Genomic DNA, 21,123 nt, shown 5'->3' on the forward strand with positions numbered 1-21,123 from the left:
GGTTTAGAATGGAGTAATCACTGCTCAGTATTTGGCTCAAGGCAACTGTAATACATTGTAGTCTCTCTGGGTAGTGATTTGGGGAATTAGCTGGCTAATGAATAACCGCTGCTGTACTAATTTTATGAATCTATATTGATATAATAATCATTCAACACTCCCCGGTACCAAATATGGCAATGGCAGCTCGCATAAGCTGTGGATGCTTAATTCTAGGACTATCCCATCCCAAACACACATAATCTCAGAAACAAAGCAGACCTGCTTAGTCCTTAGAGAAAGTTATAGCGGCACAAAAAGGAACATAAACCTGGTTTATAGCCAGTTTTTTGAAAAAAAAATTTATTTCTCCACCTCCCTTTAATCATACTATAATAATTTATACTTTGTTCATCAAAAGTAATGGTCTACCCTAAAATGGACCCTTATAATTGATAGTAATATAGATCATTAGGTATCCATTGCTTTGAACAATTACTTCAAATGTAATATTCTGATTTTCTTATGGTAAGCCTTTTCAGTTTATTTTTTCAATGTTTTATTGATTCGTTTTGAGTTTCACATCATGTACCCCAGGTCCTACTCCTCTCCCCATCTCCTCCTATGTGGTCTCTGCCTTGCAACCTCCCTGCTAAAGAAAGTTAAACAAAAACAAACAAACAAAGCATAGAAAACATCTCATCATATGTCAAGGTGTCCCACTGTATGAATACCTTCACTTGCAAATGTTCATTGCAATGAGTCATTGGTCTGGCTGGAGGCCTCTGGCTTCTGCTACACCATCAATATTGTATCCTCAATGGGACTCCTCCAAGTTATCGGTTGTTGCGCTGCCGTTTTGACTGAGCAGGACTGGCCCTTTCATGGTGTCTATAGCCCATCAATGCCACATGGTTGCAGGTGAGTCTCTGGGTGTCTTTCCCTGCCCCGTGGCAGGCAGGTTTCTGGATGTCTTCCTCCTCCAGCACTGCAGTTGGGCTGCTAGATATTGTGGTTCCTAAAATATATTCTTCTGAAGAGTAGAATTTTTTTCTCAATTTTTTCTTTTTTTTTTTTTACAAATTTTCATTTTTAATTTTGTTTATTGTTATTTTGGTTTGTATGTATGTATGTATGTGTGACACATGTGATATGAGGGAACATGCATATCACAATCGATCTATGGCCATCAAAGTACAATGTTATGAAACTGACTTTCTCCTTTCATCTTCATATGGGTTCCATAAACTGAACTCAAGTCAACAGTCTTGACCAGAAAGCACCTTCACCTACTGAGCTGAGCCACCTTGCTGGCTCTCTCCTCACTCATTAATCTGGTGGACCAGACAAACCATAGAAAGAAGAGCAAACAGTGTGGGCTCGGGAAGAATGAAATGCCTTGCTTGCTCCCGCTAGTGTGGCGACTGAGAACAAGTCCCCCACTCCAGGTTCTTCATTTTGGAAAGTTGGAATAATCTAATAATGTAACGTGGGGGCCGTTGCTGTGTGTTTTGTAATAATAATTTATTTCACCTATACTGGCTATTCCAGGCAAATAAAGTATACTAACTTTCTCTGAGATCCAGGGAAGACAACATAGATGAAACTGTTCTTATACCACCCAACAAGGGAGTCACTAGTTATCAATGCTATTTAAATTAAAATTTTAGTTCCTGTATCACATGTTTAATAGCACACATGGTTAGTGTTTCCATTGTGGCAGAAAAGTCTATTGACTTTTCTGTGGTTACTGATGCCTCATCACCTGTAATGTTCTGAGGAGCCAGTGTGCACTGCACATAGGACTGTAAACCATCCATGATGGAGGTTACCAACCCATAAACAAAATTACATCACTGACTGAGCTCTGTTCGTGGCAATAAGCAAAAGGTCATTTCCTATTCATGAATACACTACTGTTCCCATCCTTTCCCAAGAACTGAAGAAAATGGGTTTGCTATTAGTTGCCCATCTTATTATTGGATAATTCATTCCCACTCAAACTTGGAGATATGAATTTTTCCATGATGACATAATGTGAGTTTTCTTTATTTCCTTCTCTGTCTCTTTTGTTTTTATTGTTGTTGTGACGTGTACATGGTGCTAAGGATAAAAACCAGGACCTGTGTTCACTACCCAAGTGTTCTAACATAGACTTATACACCTGCCCCAGTTAGAAGTCTTTAGATAACAAGTTGACTCATCCAGATTACAACTAAAAGAAAGCTGAGCCCTTATGCTGGCAAAAGCATTGCTTATTTCTTCCTCATATAGTGGATCTGTGATTGCGTCAAGGTCAGGAAATGGTGAAAGATCACAGTTACATGGTGACACAGTCCCCTTCACCATTATATAAATAAGGAAGTTCTGCCTGAATGTTATATATAATGTGCATGTTAACCCTGCTTTAGGAGCTGAATGTATATGTTACCTTTTGTTTTGAAAACATGTCTAGAAACAGGTCTCAGAGGGAATATCAGAAAAAGACTAGAATCCCATCTCTGTTAGCTTTCTATCACTGTAAGAAAATACCCAAGACAAACAACTTATGAGGACAAAAGGTCTATTTCGGCTCACCACTAGAGGTCTCATAGCCCCACTGTTCTTTTTGGCTGATGGTGAGACAGAAGATCAGTATGGGGAGTGTGCTGTGAAGCAAATTTATCCCAGGGTGACTGAAAGGAAAAACATTGGCTCAGGCCCCAAGATCAAGTTCTCAGCACAAAGGAGGTTTATTTGCCCCAGGGAAACAGAGGACAGGCAATAAGAAACAAAGACAGGAGATAGAGCATGAGGGAGAAGATGAACAAGGGAGAGAGGGAAGGGGTCTTTGTTCTCTAGGACCAAGGATTACCTCTCGTTAGAGAGAAGACAGACATGGCCCATAGGCAAATGGTGGTTTCTAAAGGTACAAGGGGAAATCCTGTGTTAGGATGATGTGTTTGATTTTAATAGGGCATGTTAATTACGTGAGCCAAAGGCAGCTTTTGATTGCTGGACTTCAATTGTTTGATAGCTGGACCTTGGTAGTCAGCCGGAGGAGGAAGAAGTAGCCAAATAAGGGAACAGACATTGGGGCTAGCTTTAAGAACGCAATTTAATAGTTTTCAGCAGGGGACTAAGGGAGAAGGGCAAGGCCTGTCAGAGCCAGGCCTTCCACACTTGAGCTGTCCAGAGTCCCTTCAATGACTAGGGTGGCAAGCAGAGGGAGCAGGGGAGGAGTCAGGGTCCGATATATGCTTCAGTGACTTAATATCCTTCCTTTAAAGTCTCATCTCTGAAATGCTGCCCCTGCCACCTTAGGTAGCACTGCAGGTTGGAAGTCAAACGTTTAACAAATGGCCTTTGGAGGACATTTAAGATTCAAACCATGACACCCTCTAAGAGGCAAAGCCGGATATTGTCAGGGCTTTTACTGGGAAGGGCAAAATGCTTATATTCAGCTAGAGCAGCCTTCAGGAATGTGGGCCACTCACTGGCCCTTTCTTATACTCTCTCTCTTTTTCTCTTTTTAAAATCTGTAAAACAGTGTGACTAGCCAAGACACCACAAAAGTTTCTGTTCTCAAGATAACCAATCTTCTTCTAGGTTTAAAATTGAAAAAATTTTTCCTCAGCCTGTTTTATCCACAGCCTTCAATTAGGGTGGCATGCCTGAATATCTCCCTGAAGCCTTTATGTAAAACGTAGTATGGTTTTTAGGATGAGTGATAGTATTCTGGCTCCCGTGAGAATGCCCTCTTATGTCTAAATACACAGCACGGTGCTCTGTTGCAGGGCTTCTTCGGATGGCTCATGGATGGCACTGCCTGTATCTAGGACTCATAGTTTGGAGATATAGGACTAAGAATGTGATCTTATTACACTGAGGTTTTTAATTTGGATTCAAAATTAAAATGAAAGAGGGTGGGGTGAGCTATCGTCTTTTATAGGTTCTACTTAAGGATGTGGTAAATTGATCTTGTGAAGGCAGACAGGAGGATTTTTGTGAAGTTTTTCTATCTCTTGGGTTCTTTTTCTATATTGTACTAATGCCTCAGGAAGCTCTACCATAGGGAAAAACATGAATGTAGCTTAGTGTTTTATAGTCTGTTTTTTATTGTAAAAACATAGGCCTTAAACTTATATTGAGAGTAAAAATCTGGTAGGTAACCTTGGGAGTTACTTGCTATTCAGTTTCCTAATCTATAAAATATAATTACTTCTTCTGATGGTGTAATGCCATAAGGAAGCATCTAGCACGACACTTGGCACATACCAAGAATGTGAGAAGTTGCCTATTTCATTCCATCTCCCCACCGTCCATGAAAATAAATACAAAAACCATGAAAGATGATCCATTTCAGTTTTGCAATGGGGATGTTAAATCTTTATCATTTCACTAATTGCTTGGGTTCTATAATGTTCAGTCTATGAATAAAAGGGTTTGTGTCCCATGCATACACATTGAAAGGACAGCCTGTCATACCGCATACATGAGCTACTCCTGGAGTGTACACAGGGTGGGAGACAGGCAAGTCATGGTCTCACCGTGTTCTTCTCACACGTCTCATTGACCAGTTAGCAGATTCTAAAGTAGCCATTTTAACCACAGGCTCTTACACTGGGGAAGTCACCATTCTCTGGGGTGACTCAGCACAGTAGACTTTATCTTAAAACCAGCAAAACTGTTTGCTAAGGGCAGTTCTCCCTGAGTCATAAGCTTTCGTAGTTTACAAACTGCTGCCTGAGGGCCACATCTGGCCTGCCTCTTTATAGAGTACATCTGAGAGCTAGGAATGATACTTCTTCCTGTCTTTAAAAGATAGGAGGAAAAGAGTTTTCTGACATTCAACAACTATATTAAATTCAGTGAATAAAGTTGCTCTGGCACACAGTCACACTGTTAACATATCTTCTATCCTCAGATACTACCAGGCTAGCCAAGAAGTGCTCAGGGAGCATGTGATGGAAAATACTTACTATCTGGACATTTTCTCCCCCACCCCTACCTCAGGGGCCGAGCTAGAGTACCTAGCACCATAGCCCAGCTCTGACTTCATATCCTCTTTTCCTTGCCTTGTCTCAGCTCTTGTTTCTCAACTGCATAACAAAAGCACCTATCTCACAGGACTTTATGAGGACTACACAAATAGGCAAAGTATTTTGAAGGTCTGACATCATTAATTACTTTATGTGTGCGTATGTATTTATCTTTGTTTTCATTATTAGTTGTCAAGTATTCATTTCCTGATCTAAAGCTTCAAGGGCTTACTAATTTGTTGGCAATCATTGTAAGGATTTCATTTACAGCCCTCCATTAAAATTCACTTCTTAAGGAAGAAGGAGTAACCAGAGTCTAATGACTCCTAATGTCACAATCAGTGTAGTGGCTTACCCATAAAATGAAGCCTGCATTAGTTACAAACACTTTATTAGCGACACATACTTTTTTTGTGATGTTTTCAAACTTGAGTCCTGAAAGAGCCAAAACTCCAGTGTGAGTTCAGCCCTGATCACCTAGCTGATTAAAGTTCCAAAATACAGGACAAAACCTCAACATGCCTAATCAAAGGCTATGGTATTTGAAAACAGTAATTTTACCTCCAGAAGTAGACATAGAACAGGCTTACACCTTTGCTATGTGATCAGAAGGACTATTGGAATATTTCTCACTATTCAGAACTTTCATTTTTGGAGTTTTGAAGAAAACTTGAGAGAAGTTAAAGTCTCACACTATGGTCAGCCTTGTTCTTTAAAGTGCTTCTCAAAATGTTAAAAAAAAAAAAAAACCCAAAAAACAAAAAACAAAAAAGCAACAACAACAAAAAACCAGGCAACCATTGGTGAGTCATCTGGAGGCTGAGGCCATGAGACTCTAGCCTGAGAGCCTAGGCCTCAAAAGGAAAGAGTAAGAGCAAATAATCAAAAACAAACAAACAACACTCAACAGTCAGGCGAGAGCAAACAACTATCTCTTGTTGCAACTACACCAAAAACCAAAAAAGAAACTGTGAAACATCTGAACAACCCAAGTGAGTTACACATCCTTTCCAGTAAGGGTCACCACCACGCTTGTTTCTATTTGAATCATCCAGAAATTAAACAATTCACTTTTCTACGAATGATCTGGGTGAGGCTGTCCTGCCTAGAAAATACCCCCACCGCACACACCCACGCCTAGCAATCGCACCTGAGCTACACCCAGCTTAACAGTTGGCAAAGAAACAGGCCACCCTCATTCAAAGCTAAAAGCCCTCTTTCAAGGTCCAGAAGTTGCAAGGTCCAGAAGTTTCATCTGGTTTTCAAAGTTTTTTTTTTTTTTTTTTTTTTTTCCCTATTTTGTAAAGTGTCTCCTCCACCCACTGGAATTGTTCTTCCCTTCCCTACAATTGCTCACAGCGTTCTTATCCCATTCTCCCTATCCAACAACCGGGTGTAAATAGCAAACGTTCTACAAAATAGCACAGTAGGAAGGAGAAGAAGGAAAAAACTCCCCTAGCTGCGCGTGGAGGTCGGAATGTGCCACTAGGCCGAGAGGGAGAAGGGTCCTAATGTAAACTCGTCTGGGGTCCTGGGTCATCGCCTGACCGTGGGCTGCAAGCGGCGCTGACACAGCACGGAGGCAGCAGGGAGCGGGCGGCGCGCGGGGTGGCGCGGGGCGATCGGGGTGGGTGGCGACGAGCGGCGTCCCCCGCCGGGCGGCGTGGTGCGCTCCGGGGCGGCTCCAGGCGGACGGGCGGAGCAGCAGACACGCAGGGCGGAGGCGCAGTCTGCACCGCACCATGGCGTATCCCGGGCACCCTGGCGCCGGCGGAGGGTACTACCCAGGCGGGGTAAGTGCAGCGGATGAGGGAATAGCAGCCTCTGGGCTCCCTGGACTGGAAGGCGCCACGGACGCGCGGGAGGAGGCGTCGCGGGCGGTCCCAGACGCTCCCCGCGAGCTCGCCTGGACCCTGATGTCCAGCCTTGGCGCCACTCCATTTTTCTTCCCCATCTCTTCCTAGGGCCTTTCCCGGGCCCACGGGTGGGGTGGGCTGCGACCCGGGAAGCCCACTCGGTAACTCGGATATGTGGCGTGAGATAGTGCAAGCTGGGTGTTGACTTCCTGCTAGCTCTCTTTCTCGGAATGTCCCCAAAGCAACAACAGCCATCTTGATCTAGAACGGTTCTGTGGTCACTCCCTTGAAAAGAAAGTGACAGGGAGACCAGAAAGTCTGGAGAAGTGAGCTGAAGGCCTAGTGGAGGACCACTTGGCCAGATGTGGGGGGTGTACTGTCAGAGACAGAGGGACCCTCATCTTAGATAAAACCCCGTGCCATCCTCGTTCTTCCCAAGCCACACCTGTCAGCCCTGTACTAACTCCAGCCTTACCTAGTACTTCAAGTACTTTTAAAACACCACGAAAGCAGTAAAAAAACAACAGGAAAACAATTCTAACCTAGCTACCAGACTGATTGCTTCAGGTACATTGACCTCTGTTAATGGGCTATTTTTAAGTGGCTCTGCATATAGTGTCGTCACTTTCGTGGAGACTTATTTTGGACCAAGTCTCCAGCTTTTAGATGTCAGGAGCAGGAGTGCAAAAGCCTGGTGGGTCACTGAGGTGGAGTGTGAGGTGGGGGTCGGGGGTGGGGGGAAGATAGAATCTGTGAAGGTCACACAGGCGTCAATTGCACAAAGGCCTTGCATGGTGGAAGAATAAACTCAGTTGTATGTCTGATGCCTTTCCATTTCTTTTATACAGTATGGAGGAGCTCCTGGGGGGCCTGCGTTCCCTGGACAGACTCAGGATCCGCTCTATGGTTACTTTGCTGCTGTAGCTGGGCAGGTGAGCCTTTTCTTTAATATTGAAGAATTGTTGTATTCTGTCTGTATTAGCATTTAGTGACGTGGCACAAAACAGTCTGCCCCGGAAATGAGTCCCTTTGCCTAAAAGAAGGGAAGAGGAAAAGAAGACTAAAGTATTTTTTTTATTTTGGATTCGAACAAAGTTGGACAGAGTATTATTTGTATTGACAATAAATCAGTTCAGAACTTGTGATTGAACTGGGGTTTGTTTGATTGACCCAAAAGGGGGTTATAAATATACTTTGAAGATCTGCAAAGTTTATACCTTCTCGATCGTATTCTCAGGATAGAGCAAGGGCTGCTTACAGAGAAGAAATTCAAGATCTGAACATAAAACCTCTGCTTGTCTAGCCTAAAGACACATATTAGTATTAATTATTCTATAGCCCAAGTATAATAGATAGCTACTTTCAGTTGAATTCGATAATTAATCGTTTACCCAGGATAGAAGGAAAGGAGGTAGAGAAGAGCTATAAAGAGCCATCGGCCTGCAAACACAAGAGTTACTGTCAGTATTCAGAAGGTAGCGTCAACCCTGGGTGTGGATGCTCTCACAGAGCTGGCTCACTATGTCCTTATTAGGTGTTGTGGCCGGATGACCCACAGAGAGAATGCAGGTCAGCTAGTCCCAGGTCCTTAGACCCACTTCCTCCCTCAGAGAGTTGTATGACAGATGCCTCTGGCTACTATAGGGAAGGACACACATGCATAGCTTGCAAGGTCACTGTGTTTGGTTATTGCTCTGTGGACATAATCCAGACGTGTCCAGAGGGGACCTTCTTTCTTACTTAATTGTTTTAAACAAGAGCCCCGAAAGAATGAAATTAATCATGATTTGAAAAAACAAGCAAGCAAGCAAACAAGCAAACAAACAACATCCTCTAGAATATGTTAAGCAAACTCCTCCAGTCACCTTGGAAGAAGTGGTACTCTAAGAAACACAGCTCTGAGAATTTGAATGGAAAATTGAGTTGAAGACTGGGAGACTTGCCTCTCAAGTGTCTACTTAATATGTTATTGATCCGTGTCTTTGAAACCACAAGACATAGCACACCTCAAGACAAGCATTCTTAGATTGCCAGTGTCTTCGGCATGTAAGTGATTCCACCCGCTTGGCTTTCAGCAGCACTGGCCTCTATTCCACACATTCATCTTCTTGCAAATTATTGATCCTTTTCCTATTTATAACTTAATGGGTCTCACCAACTTGGATTTATATATTTTATTTAAAAATCCCTAAAAATATCATGTGTCTTATTTTGACCTCAGTCAACCAGTAAGTAGGTATTGGACCCTATATGTTCTCTATATAATTGTGCTTGGAAGATCCTGTCTCCTGAGTCAAATCAATCCAAGAGCCTCTTTCTCCTTGGACCAGGCCTTGCATTTACTGATGCCCCTACTAATACACCCTACGTCTCACCCATTTAAAACAAGGGCTTGGAGGGATATGTTTTTAAACAGTTCCATTAACTAATTTTAAAATGATTGATTTTGATAGTTTCTTGGCTCAAACTGAGTGCAAACTGTCAGCCATGACAAATATTCTCTCACTATTGGATTATTTTTGGAATTAGGGTAAGAAGAATTTTGAAAGGCATTCCTACATATGATTATTTTCTTGTTACCGCTGCTTAAGGACTTGCAAGTGCAAATCACCACCCTGATTTCCTTTCCTGGTTTTTGTTTGTTTTTTAAAGGACGGGCAAATTGATGCTGATGAGTTGCAGAGATGTCTAACACAGTCTGGCATTGCGGGAGGATACAAACGTGAGTTTGCGGTCTTAGGATCTTTCTAACAATACTCTTGTTCTCTGTACTTTAGCTGTGAACTGTGATTGTTCCTTTAAAGAAATCAAACTTTTCTCATCCACCAAGCTATTATTTTTAAAAAGTTAATTGAGCATGGTTCCTAACAAGCCATTTCAGTTCACCAGAGAGGTTAGTGGATTTCTTGGATTTGGGTTCCCTGTACTCTGGGATCATTCGAACCAGTGAGACCACTTGGGTGGCCTCCCACACAGAGGACAAGTTAGGGTGCTGAAATGGAATCTACCAGGTCAGGTGTCGTTAATGCTAAGTGCTAACAGGTACCACTGACTTTGCCAAGTGCTTGTTCTATCCTAACTCTGGTGGCATTGAGAGAGTGGCCAGTCTTGCCGTCTGATCTCTGAGCCCTGGGCTTACTCCCTGGTAATACAAACACTTGCCGGCCATAACATTGCCTAGGTCATTCTTTCTATCAGCTGAGAAGAAGATGTATTCATGCTGAGGACAGAGTCCCCTTCCTGCTGTCACTCCATGCCAGCCTTCTGCTCCCTCCTCCATTCTTAGCAGACTGTACGTGCAGCCCCACTGTTTGTCACATAGCCACTGTCCCGACTTCTCCGAACTGTGCTCCAGGAAGCAAATGGGAAATAAACATTGTAAAGATGCTGAATCCTAGCTGCGGCTTATTATCCCACAGACTTTGGTTTTGTTTGTTTATTTGTTTGTTTTGTTTATTCTTTTTAAAAAAGATTTATTTATTATTTTTTAGATATTTTCTTTATTTACATGTAAATTTCTCCTTTCCCAGTTTCCCCTTCAAAAAACAAACAAACAAACAAACAAAAACAAGAACAAACCCCTGTTGCCTCTCCCCTCTCCATGCCTGCCACCCCATCCTCTCCCACTTATTGGCCCTGGCATTCCCCTACACTGGGGCACAGAACTTTCACAGGGCCGAGGTCCTTTCCTCCTATTGATGATCGAATTTGCAATCCTCTACTATACACATGCTGCCAGAACAATCAGACCCCTCCATGTGCAGTCCTTGGTTGGTGGTTGAGACCCTGGGAGCTCTGAGGGTACTAGTTAGTTCATATTGGTGTTCGTCCTAAGGGGCTGCAAGCCCTTCAGCTCCTTGGGTCCTTTCTCTAACTCCTTCATTGGGGACCCTGTACTCAGTTCAATGGATGGCTGTGAGCCTCTACATCTGTATTAGTCAGGTACTGTCAGAGGCTCTCAGGAGATAGCTATATTTAGGCTGGCTTGTCTTTCCTTCAGTCTCTGCTCCATAGTTAATCTCTGCAACTCCTTCCGTTGTTTTGTTTTTTCAAGTCTAATCTTGACCACAAGAAGTGTCTGGGACAAATAATAGTGGCTTAGCTCAATTATGCCACCTTCTAACTTCTTTGCATTTGTTAATAAAGGCAGAACATCAAATGGACACCTCAACTTCATAATAAGCTATAAGTTAAAGTGCTTAGAGCTCATCCCTAAGGACTTGCAGTGGCGCTCTCCACTGTAGGAGGTGCTGTATTCTCTAGATGGTCATCTTTAAAACACTGGCGTTCTGTGTCTTCCATACTCTGTTACTGTTTCCTAGTTGGGAAATTAGTTCAAGAAAGAACTTTTGAAATTTGTGTCATATAACTTGGTCCAAAACAAGAGAAGCACATATCCTGAACTGCAAGGCCTTTTTGATCTAGTTAGTTTAGTTCCCGGTAGCATCCATGATATACCTCCCAACTCCTGGCTGTCATGAGTTCTGCAGTTACAGAAACTATAGAGCCACCGATCTTTTAAGCACAGATTCCAAACCATAGGCCACAATCCTGAAAGTGGAAGGGGGCCAGTGGGATAATACAGATCAGAACCAGTTATCCCTACAAGGGAGACTCCATGGGAAGAGTTCCAGTCTCCAAAATGGAAATCCAGCTTTTCCTTTCCTTGACTTTGGAGGAGACGTCTCTACAAGAAGCTTGACAGAAGCAGAGAGAGGCTTCCACCCTTGTTGACCTGCGTCATTGCTTCTACTGGAAGAAAAGATGACTCAGATATTGTGGTAGAGCGAGGAGACTCACAGCACACAGGGAAAGCACCACGTGGATAATTTTGAAACTATATACAACTTTTAAATATCAATAAAACCCCAAATAGTCTAATAAAAATAATAATCTACATTCCCCCTTAGCCTTTACAAATGAGGGATACTTCTACAGCCTCTATCTAGGGGTGAGAATTCAGTCCACCCATCCATTCATCCCTTCAACCAGCCAGTCCGTATTTAGATGGACAGTCATACTGTGTGTGCAGAAAGAATTCCACCTGCTGAAGGTCTCTGGGATAAGTACTGAGGCTGGGATTGTAACCAGCAGGCACATGGTCTAGCTAGATGGGAGTGAGCCTGCAGAACTGACACAGGGGCTGAAATGAAAGTCCAGCCACCATGATGCCAATGGGGAGGGTGTAGGTACATAATTTAGGCACATAGAATGAAAGACTCAGGTGGAACATGGTTTAGTTGTAGAAGTAACAAATTCCCTGTGGAGATCCTGCCTGTTGTCGGTGGAGTGGGAAAAATCATGTAGGGGTTCTAGCCTTTCCCCTGAGATCAGAACACCCTATAGCATTCTGTATCGGAGAACACATGCCACCCCAGCCAGAAGATAAAGACTACATTGAAAGTATAGAATAGGGTCCACTTTAAAGGAAATAAAGAAACAGTTTATTCCGAGCCAAACATGAAGGACTGTGGTTCAGGACCATGGACTTGAGTCACTATGGAAGAAGTCACATGAACTTGTATAGTCAAAGAACAAAAGAAAGTCATGAACAAGGACCTTTGCCACTTCCCCTGGTGGGAAGATCAAGTATACTGACTACATCCAAGTGGAGGCCCATAGCTTTCAGTTGATAAAATATTCATGGCTGTAGTACTGTTAGATACTAGAGGTCTGCGAAGAAGCCTAGTGATACATTCTAAGGAATATGTCTGTGAAGTAAGAGAACATTGGGTGAGATACAGAAGTTAGGGTTATTGGCTATTAAAGGGAACCAAGTAGTTTGAGATCATTTTAGCTTGAGAATGATAGCCTTCTGTCTTCACAGTGTTCTGCTCAGCCAGGCATAGTAGTCTGCCAGGGCCTTGGTATCACTGCAGATTCTTCAGACAGTTCCAAATCATAGGGACTGTGGAGTGGCTAAATGCCTGTTCAAGAGCCCACGGAGTCCCACCACTTAAAGAAATGACTGACCCAGGAGTAACAGCAGTGGGGCTGCCACTTTACAGGGTGATTGAGTCTCAGGGGAGCAGGGATTAGGCTACAGGGTGATTGAGTCTCGGGGGAGCAGGGCTTAGGCTCTTCACAGGTGTCTGTAACATCGGCAGATAGATGAATCGTGCAGTTTTTGAAACTGAGCCGTATTTGCTTCACAGTCCCACAGTATTGGTAGAAGGCAACGTGAGCTCTGTCCCATACAAATCGAGTAGCAGGCTTTAAGGCGTCAATTAATAATAGAATTCATAATTAATTTCAATGATTCCAATGTCATGTAGAAATGCTGAAATTATATTGATTCATGTACTTTCTTTGATTTAACAGCTTTTAACCTGGAGACTTGTCGCCTTATGGTTTCAATGTTGGATGTATCCTTTACCTTAATGGTTGTCTGGAGTGTTTTTTCCATGGCAAAAAAAATAAAATAAAATAAAAAAGTCTTTCTGAAAAAAACTCAACCCAGGGTGGAGGAACAAGTACGTAGAAAAAAATTGCAAGTAACTACCAAAAAGCTTTGTGAAATAACTAGCTGTTAGGATATAATTTGGTGTGAGAAACAGACAGGAAGTTTAGTAAGAAGAAGGGCGATTGTTCAAGATTGCCCAAGGTGCATAGGTGAGGTGGCTTATGCGTGTAGTCTGAGCACTCAGGGTGCTGAGGCAGGAGGATCACTGTGAGTTTGAGGGCAGCAGGTGCCATATTGCAAGTTGGCGGTTAGCCTGAGGTGCAGAGATCCTTTTGCAAGAGAAATGGGTGGAGAGTGTGTGTTAGAGTTAGTGCAGGAAGGCACTGGAAGTGCGCAAGAATGCCAGCCTGTGGTTAGTCTCAGTTTGGCTAGAGTGCTACATTCCACCACAGCTCACTTTCTGCTGGTGAAGTCCAAAGGACTGTCAGAATCCATAACCTAGAGCACCGACGAAATGTAGCTCAATTCCTGTAAGAAATCTGCCGTTTTACTTCCGGCAGCTTACAGTACCCTATCGTCTTCTCTCATTCAGACCGAGTAGCGGTCTTTTTTTCCCTACAGTAAAAGTGGGTATTCAGAGCTTTAAATCCATACATCATAAATTGCATCACTTATCATTACTTTTTCTTATATTATACCAAGAGTATAGACTAACTTTTTTAAAACATGGGGTGTCTTTCTTCCATTTTAACAGAAAGCATTGAATTTCCCTTCCCCTTCTATGTCCTCTCATGTAATCATTAAAGGTGTGCAATGAGACAGTTCCGTCCTTGATTATAATCCAGAGAGATATGTCTGGCACGATGGGGTTCAATGAATTCAAAGAGCTCTGGGCTGTGCTGAATGGCTGGAGACAACACTTCATCAGTTTCGATAGCGATAGGAGTGGAACGGTGGATCCCCAGGAGCTGCAGAAGGCCCTAACGACTATGGGTTTGTATTACCAAGTAGAGCTCTCCGTTAACTGATGAATCTCTAAAAGTGTGTGCTCCTTGAAGACAGCCTCTTCTGCTCCATTCGTCTCTCCCTCTCTTTCTGTCTCTAATGTGGTTGTTGGTTTTTGTTGTTGTTGTTGGGGAGTTTTGTTGTGTTTTTAACCATCAACCTTTTCTTGTTGGGTGACTTTTCTGCCTTCCAGGATTCAGGTTGAGTCCTCAAACTGTAAATTCAGTTGCAAAGCGATACAGCACCAGTGGGAAGATCACCTTTGATGACTACATCGCCTGCTGTGTCAAACTGCGGGCTCTCACAGGTTTGTCCCTGAAGCCATTCAGCATTACCGGGAGCTTAGAAGACCCTTTCTGAATGGCGTTTGTCATTTCTCTGGACCTCTGAACTTCTCTTCTGCCCGGCTTTTTATGGTTTTAGGGGGTGCTTTAGCAGGCCCTTAGCACAGCTATTAAACAAATGGATCATAATATGTTATTCAGGGTTTCTTTTCAGGTGAATGAGTAATCGGAGTACGTTTTATTAAATGGCTGCAGATGTAGCTGTCTGTTTTGTAAGTGCATTTGTTTATGGTGCTAGGGCTACGGAGGGCTCACACATGCTAGGTAAACTCTGGACCACTGTGCTACTGCCCACAGCCTGAGTTGTACAGTATCGCTCATAGAGTGCAGTTATGAGTAATTCTCTTCAACTGTGGGACGTTTGAAGAGTAAAATTAAAGTGAATCACTTTTGGCCAGCAGGGCTGAAGTTGGTGGGATATTTGGTCACAGCCCACTTATCATATCAACTTCTGTCATCCATCTGCTTCCTTGATTACACAGCGTGCATGCTATTTCAGTGTTGAGAATCCTGTGCTTTCACAGCGGTTCAAGGGCCTTGAAGGCTAAACTGCTTTTACCAGCCGAGGTCAGTCATTTGTCTTAGATCCACATTGCAAACGACCATTGGCCACTTTCTGTTACCGATACTTATTTTCTTTGGCCTTATCTTGACTGGTTGTAGAATTTACTTGTTATTGACATTGGATCCCAATGCCAAATAGTTAGCGGCTGTGAGTTTAGAAAAGCCGTTTAAGGAGAAACACTACATTTTACTATGTTGTTTTGCAGATAGCTTTCGAAGACGGGATTCTGGTCAACAAGGAGTTGTGAATTTCTCGTATGATGATGTAAGTCTCTGTAAATAAGGACTAAGTATAAGACAAACTGTACCTGAATGGGAGTCCCTTCCTCAGTTAGTTATTAAGAATACAGACATGTTGGCTCATGTACTCAGGAGGCTGATGCAGGTGGATTGCCATGAGTTCAAGCCAGTCTGAGCTATGTTTGTGAGACTCTGCCTAAAACAAAACAACAACAACAAAAATCATAGAAATGTAATAGGACATGTTGGTTCATGCCTGTAATCCCAGCTGAGGTTGGAGGATTGCTTCAATTCAGGCCTAGCCTGTTGCACTGACTGACCAGCTCATAGAAGCAGAGTTCCCTAGTTGCTCTGAGACTGAGAAAGTGAGTGTCGTGAGAATGGCGACTCTTTCAGGCTTGGTTGCAAATAAACATGAGGGCCTCAGGTCAATCCTCAGAACACATGCACTAAAAGCTGAATGTGGCAGGGCTCTGTTGTAACCCCAGTACTGTGGAGGTAGAGATTGGTGGATCCTGGGGCTTGCCGACGATCCAGCCTAGCTTAGTGAATTTTAGGCCAATGAGAAATACTCTCAAAATGTGGATAGCACCTGAGGCATAACACTTGAGGTTGCCCTTTAGTTTCTACGTTCATATGCGCCCCAACACACAGCATGTACCACATATGCACAGCCTAACACACACCATGCCACCACATTTACACATCTTGTCTCACACTATGCACCACATAGACACAGCCTGACACACACCGTACACCATGTACCACATACACACATCCTGACATGCAGCATGTACCACATACACACATCCTGACACACACCATGTACCACATACACACAGGTTGATACACAGCATGCACCACATATACACAGCCTGACACATACCATGCACCACATATGCACAGCCTGACACATACCATGCACCACATATGCACAGCCTGACACACACCATGCACCATATATGCACAGCCTGACACACACCATGCACCACATATGCACAGCCTGACACAGACCATGCACCATATATTCACAGCCTGACACACACCATGCACCACATATACACAGCCTGACACAGACCATGCACCACATACACACCTATATAAAGCAACAGTAAGGTCTCTTTCAAAGCTGTTGTCAGATTTCAGCCAGCTGCGTGGGGCTGACCTGCCATGCAGATGTTGCCGCTGCGCTCACCCTGTACGCCACAAACATGCCACTGAGAGGTAGCTCGCAGCTCTGCTTTGCACACCTATGCTGTTTCTTGAGAACATAAGGAACACACCAGCTTAAACCATGATGCAAAACAAGCTCTTCATGGACAGGACCTGTGGAGTGGCATTAGAGGGGACCATCAAACAGCTTTCTACATGTCCTAATCTTTGGTGTCTTTGTCTCTCAGATAAGAATCATCAAGTTGGCTTAGCAGAATTGATGCAGGAATTAGCATTGTGTAGCTCCTTACCAGTGTTAGAGAATAAGCTCAGGGGGGGTGGGGGGCCGTGGTCTAATTTAATGATTCTCAACCTCTCAGTCATGACCCCTTTAGTGGTCTAACAACCCTTCCACGGGAGTCTCCTGAGATCTGAATATCAGATATTTACATTACAATATATAACAGTAGCATAATTATAGTTATGAAATAGCTACAAAAATAATTCTATGTTTGGAGGTCACCACAGCATGAGGAGCCGTATTAAAGGGTTGCAGCATTAGGGAGGCTGCGAGCCACTTCTCTGGTGGGTCTAGTTGGGGAGGCAGCCCTGTACAGCAAGCACTGATGTTGCCAGTTGTGTGTTTTGGAGTTGCTGGAGCAGGGTCAGCTTTTCTCTTTCTGTTGTGCATGGCTTTGACGCTGATGAAGCAGATTTTAAAGAGTGATTGTATGAAAAGTTAGCCACTAGAGTAGTGGGCCAAAGTCAGTTTGGAAGTCCATTGATATGACAGCGTAAGCCAATTTGTTCTTGTGGGCAAGTACTTTTGACCATGACTGTCTCTAGACCCTTAAGTATTATTTAGGGATTAAATTTTTTATCTGTTGAAGTGATTCCTCCTTCCCATAAAGTGAGAAATTCCTCAGATTTAGAAAAGAAAGTTCCCCTAAAAGTAAGAACCTTCCCACCCTTCATTTAGGCATAACGTAGAAAAATGGGACTTTTTGTTGCTCTTGTTTACCCTTGATGCCAAGATAGAGAATTAAAATGGAAGCTGCCCACAAGGAGGCTGTGGTACCACAGAGGCTAAGCCACCACAGAGGCTGTGGCACCACAGAGGCTGTGGCACCACAGAGGCTGTGACACCACAGAGGCTATGCCACCACAGAGGCTGTGGCACCTCAGAGGCTGTGGGACCACAGAGTCTGAGCCCCCACAGAGGCTGTGGCACCTCAGAGGCTGTGGTACCTCAGAGGCTGTGGCACCACAGAGGCTATGACACCACAGAGGCTAAGCCACCACAGAGGCTGTGACACCACAGAGGCTATGGAACCTCAGAGACTGTGACACCACAGAGGCTATGCCACCACAGAGGCTGTGGCACCTCAGAGGCTGTGGAACCACAGAGTCTGAGCCCCCACAGAGGCTGTGGCACCTCAGAGGCTGTGGTACCTCAGAGGCTGTGGCACCTCAGAGGCTAAACCACCACAGAGGCTGTGGTACCTCAGAGGCTGTGGCACTACAGAGGCTGTGGCACCTCAGAGGCTAAGCCACCACAGAGGCTGTGACACCACAGAGGCTATGGAACCTCAGAGACTGTAACACCACAGAGGCTATGCCATCACAGAGGCTGTGGCACCTCAGAGGCTGTGGAACCACAGAGTCTGAGCCCCCACAGAGGCTGTGGCACCTCAGAGGCTGTGGTACCTCAGAGGCTGTGGCACCTCAGAGGCTAAGCCACCACAGAGGCTGTGGTACCTCAGAGGCTGTGGCACTACAGAGGCTGTGGCACCTCAGAGGCTGTGGCACCTCAGAGACTGTGGGACCACAGAGGCTATGACACCACAGAGGCTATGACACCACAGAGGCTGTGGCACCTCAGAGACTGTGACACCACAGAGGCTATGGGATCTCAGAGGCTGTGGCACCACAGAGGCTAAGCCACCACAGAGGCTGTGGCACCACAGAGGCTGTGGCACCTCAGAGGCTGTGGCACCTCAGAGGCTACAGCACCCTTGGAACTTTGCAGACTGTAGTGTAACCCTGGTTTCCTTTTTCAGTTCATCCAGTGTGTCATGACCGTCTAACTCAAGAGGAAGCTGTCTGAATATGTTCAACATTCCAACTGGAGCCTGCCCTTGCTTCCTCTCTGCCTCCAGTGCTGTGTGCAGCCTCCACCAGCAGACACTCCCTGACAGCCCTTGAACGGGATTATGACTTTATATAGAACTGCAGCTTCATTTTTCATTTTGATAATAAATTCCTTTGAAGTTTAATAATATAAAAACAAGTCTGTTATACCAGTCAGAACCTCCTGAGCCATTATCAATCATGCCTTATTTTCCTGCTAACCCTCTTTTATATAAAGTATGCAAAATATTTAACATATATTACATATTTTCTTGTGATATATGACACTTTTTCATCAGACTTAGCTCTTATTCTTTCCCTAAGGAATGTGGTTAACAGTTTGTGTGGGGTATTCTTAAGTGACATAGATCCACAGTGGTGCAAAACAAACCAATGAACCTGGCAATCCACATACTAGAAAGTACAAGTTTTAGGACTTCACCAAGTTCTTCGTTGCCATCCACCCCAAACTTTTGTTAATTATACTTAAAGGTCTTGAATACTGTAAGTTTAAAATTGTCAGAAAAAAGACTAAAGAGAAATAAGAATATATTCACTGTTTCTTTTTTACTAGAGAGATTCTAGATGTCTTTAATTTCCTTTGTATATTTCTGTATCTCCCAAATTTTTAATAATGTGTATGCTTTCATTTTAAAACCAGGTGTCAGGGGAGGAGAGACCTCTCAGCAGCAAAGAGCATGCCCTGCTCTTGCAGAGGACTAAAGTTCCCAGCACCCATGATGGGTGATTTAGTACTGCCTCATGCCCCCCATGGGCACCTACCTGCATTTCACCTGCAGATACCCCAGTACAAACATATATGCATGCACATAATTAAAAAGTAATAAAAAATAAGTAAGCCAAGCAGGTTCCGTTTTAAAAAATTGTGGACATTCATATTTGAATGTCATTTGTTCATGATCTTAAACACACAAAAGAAAGGGACTCTAATGAATGTCTTGATCTGGCTTTAACTACTGGGAGTAGAGTCTTCCTTCTCACTCAGTTTCCAAGTATTCTCTAATAGTTTATTTGGTTTTGCACACACACACACACACACACACACAGAGGGGAAGGGGAAGGAGGGAGAGAGAGAAAGAGAGAGGAAAATAGGGATTTTTTTCCAAATGTTTAAATCATTGGCTTGCTGGCAATGCCTTGCTATGTATGTGCCTTGAACATTTTATGTAATGACAGGACACTTAGTGTCCCTATCTTTGAAAAGACTAATTACCCTTGAGGTAGTTCTGAGCGTGCAAAAGTATGTTGATATGAAAAGTATCCCCAGTGTTTTGTTCTTACAGTTTGGCAGCTAACAATGGTAGCAGTCTGCTCTTGCTAGCAATGTATCTGTCGTGTTTCTGGCACAACGTGAACTTGACCATCCACGTGACCGATTAACTTATCAACTGGTGAAATAAACATTCCATAAGCATATTCAGCCTCATTTCACAAATATATGTTCAGATAGTGTTTATGTATGTATAAAGTATATGCGTATATTATATATTCAGCCATTTCACGAGTATTTACTCATCCCTAACTTACTATGTGTTTAGTCAGTACTTCATGCCCAGATTACATGTCAAAGTGCAAAGCTTCCTGCTGTGTCTTACAGTGGTAAGTCTGGGTTTCATTTTAGATTTTTTAAAATTCTTTAATTTTTTTTTTTTTTTACAGTCCAGTCTTTATCCACCTCTCGGTCTGCCCTGTGATGGTTCCTCACTATCTCTTCCTCCCGCCCACCCCACCCCCTGTCTTCAAGAGGTGTCCCTAGCCCCCCCAACCCCTACCCTAACAGAACTCTCCAGTCCCTGGGGCCTCAAGTCTCTTGATGTTTGGGTGCATCTTCTCTCACTGAAGCCAGACCAGGCAGTCCTCTGCTGTACATGTGTCTGGGGCCTCATATCAGCTGTTGTTTGCTGCCTGGTTGGTGGCTCAGTTTCTGAGAGATCTCGGGGATCCAGGTCAGTTGAGACTGTAGGTCTTCCTAAGAGGTTGGCTCTTCTCCTCAGATCTTCCAGCTTCTCCCTAATTCAACCACAGGGGTCCCTGGCTTCTGCCCATTGGTTGGGTGTAAGTATCTACATCTGACTCTTTCAGCTGCTTGTTGGGCCTCTCGGAGGGCTTGTGAGCACACCATAGCCTCAGAAATAGTGCCAGGCCTGGGGCTTCCCCTTGAACTGGCTCTCAATTTGGACCTGTCATTGGACCTCCTTTCCCTCAGGCACTTCTCCATTTTTGTCCTAGCAGTTCTTTCAGACAGGAACAACTCTGGGTCAGAGTTTTTGACTGGAGGTCGGCTCTACAAGTTCCTTCTTCCCACTGTCAGGCATTTCATCCAAGGTCCCTCCCTTTGAGTCCTGAGAGTCTCTCACCTTCCAGGTCTCTGGTACATTCTAGAGGGTTCCCCAACCTCCTACCTCCTG

General features: G+C 43.9%; 1 protein-coding gene across 1 annotated transcript; it reads left to right on the forward strand.

Moving 5' to 3' along the window:
- Positions 1-6,644: 6,644 nt before the first annotated feature.
- On the forward strand, positions 6,645-20,131 carry Sri (sorcin). Its single transcript, XM_031379982.1, has 8 exons — positions 6,645-6,793; positions 7,705-7,788; positions 9,509-9,578; positions 13,178-13,221; positions 14,105-14,252; positions 14,458-14,571; positions 15,379-15,437; positions 18,625-20,131. Exons 1-8 carry the CDS (start codon positions 6,743-6,745, stop codon positions 18,649-18,651), a joined length of 597 nt encoding a protein of 198 aa, XP_031235842.1. The 5' UTR covers positions 6,645-6,742; the 3' UTR covers positions 18,652-20,131.
- Positions 20,132-21,123: the final 992 nt, after the last annotated feature.

This window comes from Mastomys coucha, unplaced genomic scaffold, assembly GCF_008632895.1.
Source record: "Mastomys coucha isolate ucsf_1 unplaced genomic scaffold, UCSF_Mcou_1 pScaffold19, whole genome shotgun sequence".
NCBI classification, from domain to species: Eukaryota; Metazoa; Chordata; class Mammalia; order Rodentia; family Muridae; genus Mastomys; species Mastomys coucha.

What these genes read in the sequence shown, in the direction of transcription:
- Sri (XM_031379982.1), top strand. Translation starts at nt 6,743, where the DNA reads ATGGCGTATCCCGGGCACCCTGGCGCCGGCGGAGGGTACTACCCAGGC. An exon ending in CATTGCGGGAGGATACAAAC is followed by an intron (nt 9,579 to 13,177) that starts GTGAGTTTGCGG and finishes TTGATTTAACAG; the next exon opens with CTTTTAACCTGGAGACTTGT. An exon ending in TGAATTTCTCGTATGATGAT is followed by an intron (nt 15,438 to 18,624) that starts GTAAGTCTCTGT and finishes TTCCTTTTTCAG; the next exon opens with TTCATCCAGTGTGTCATGAC.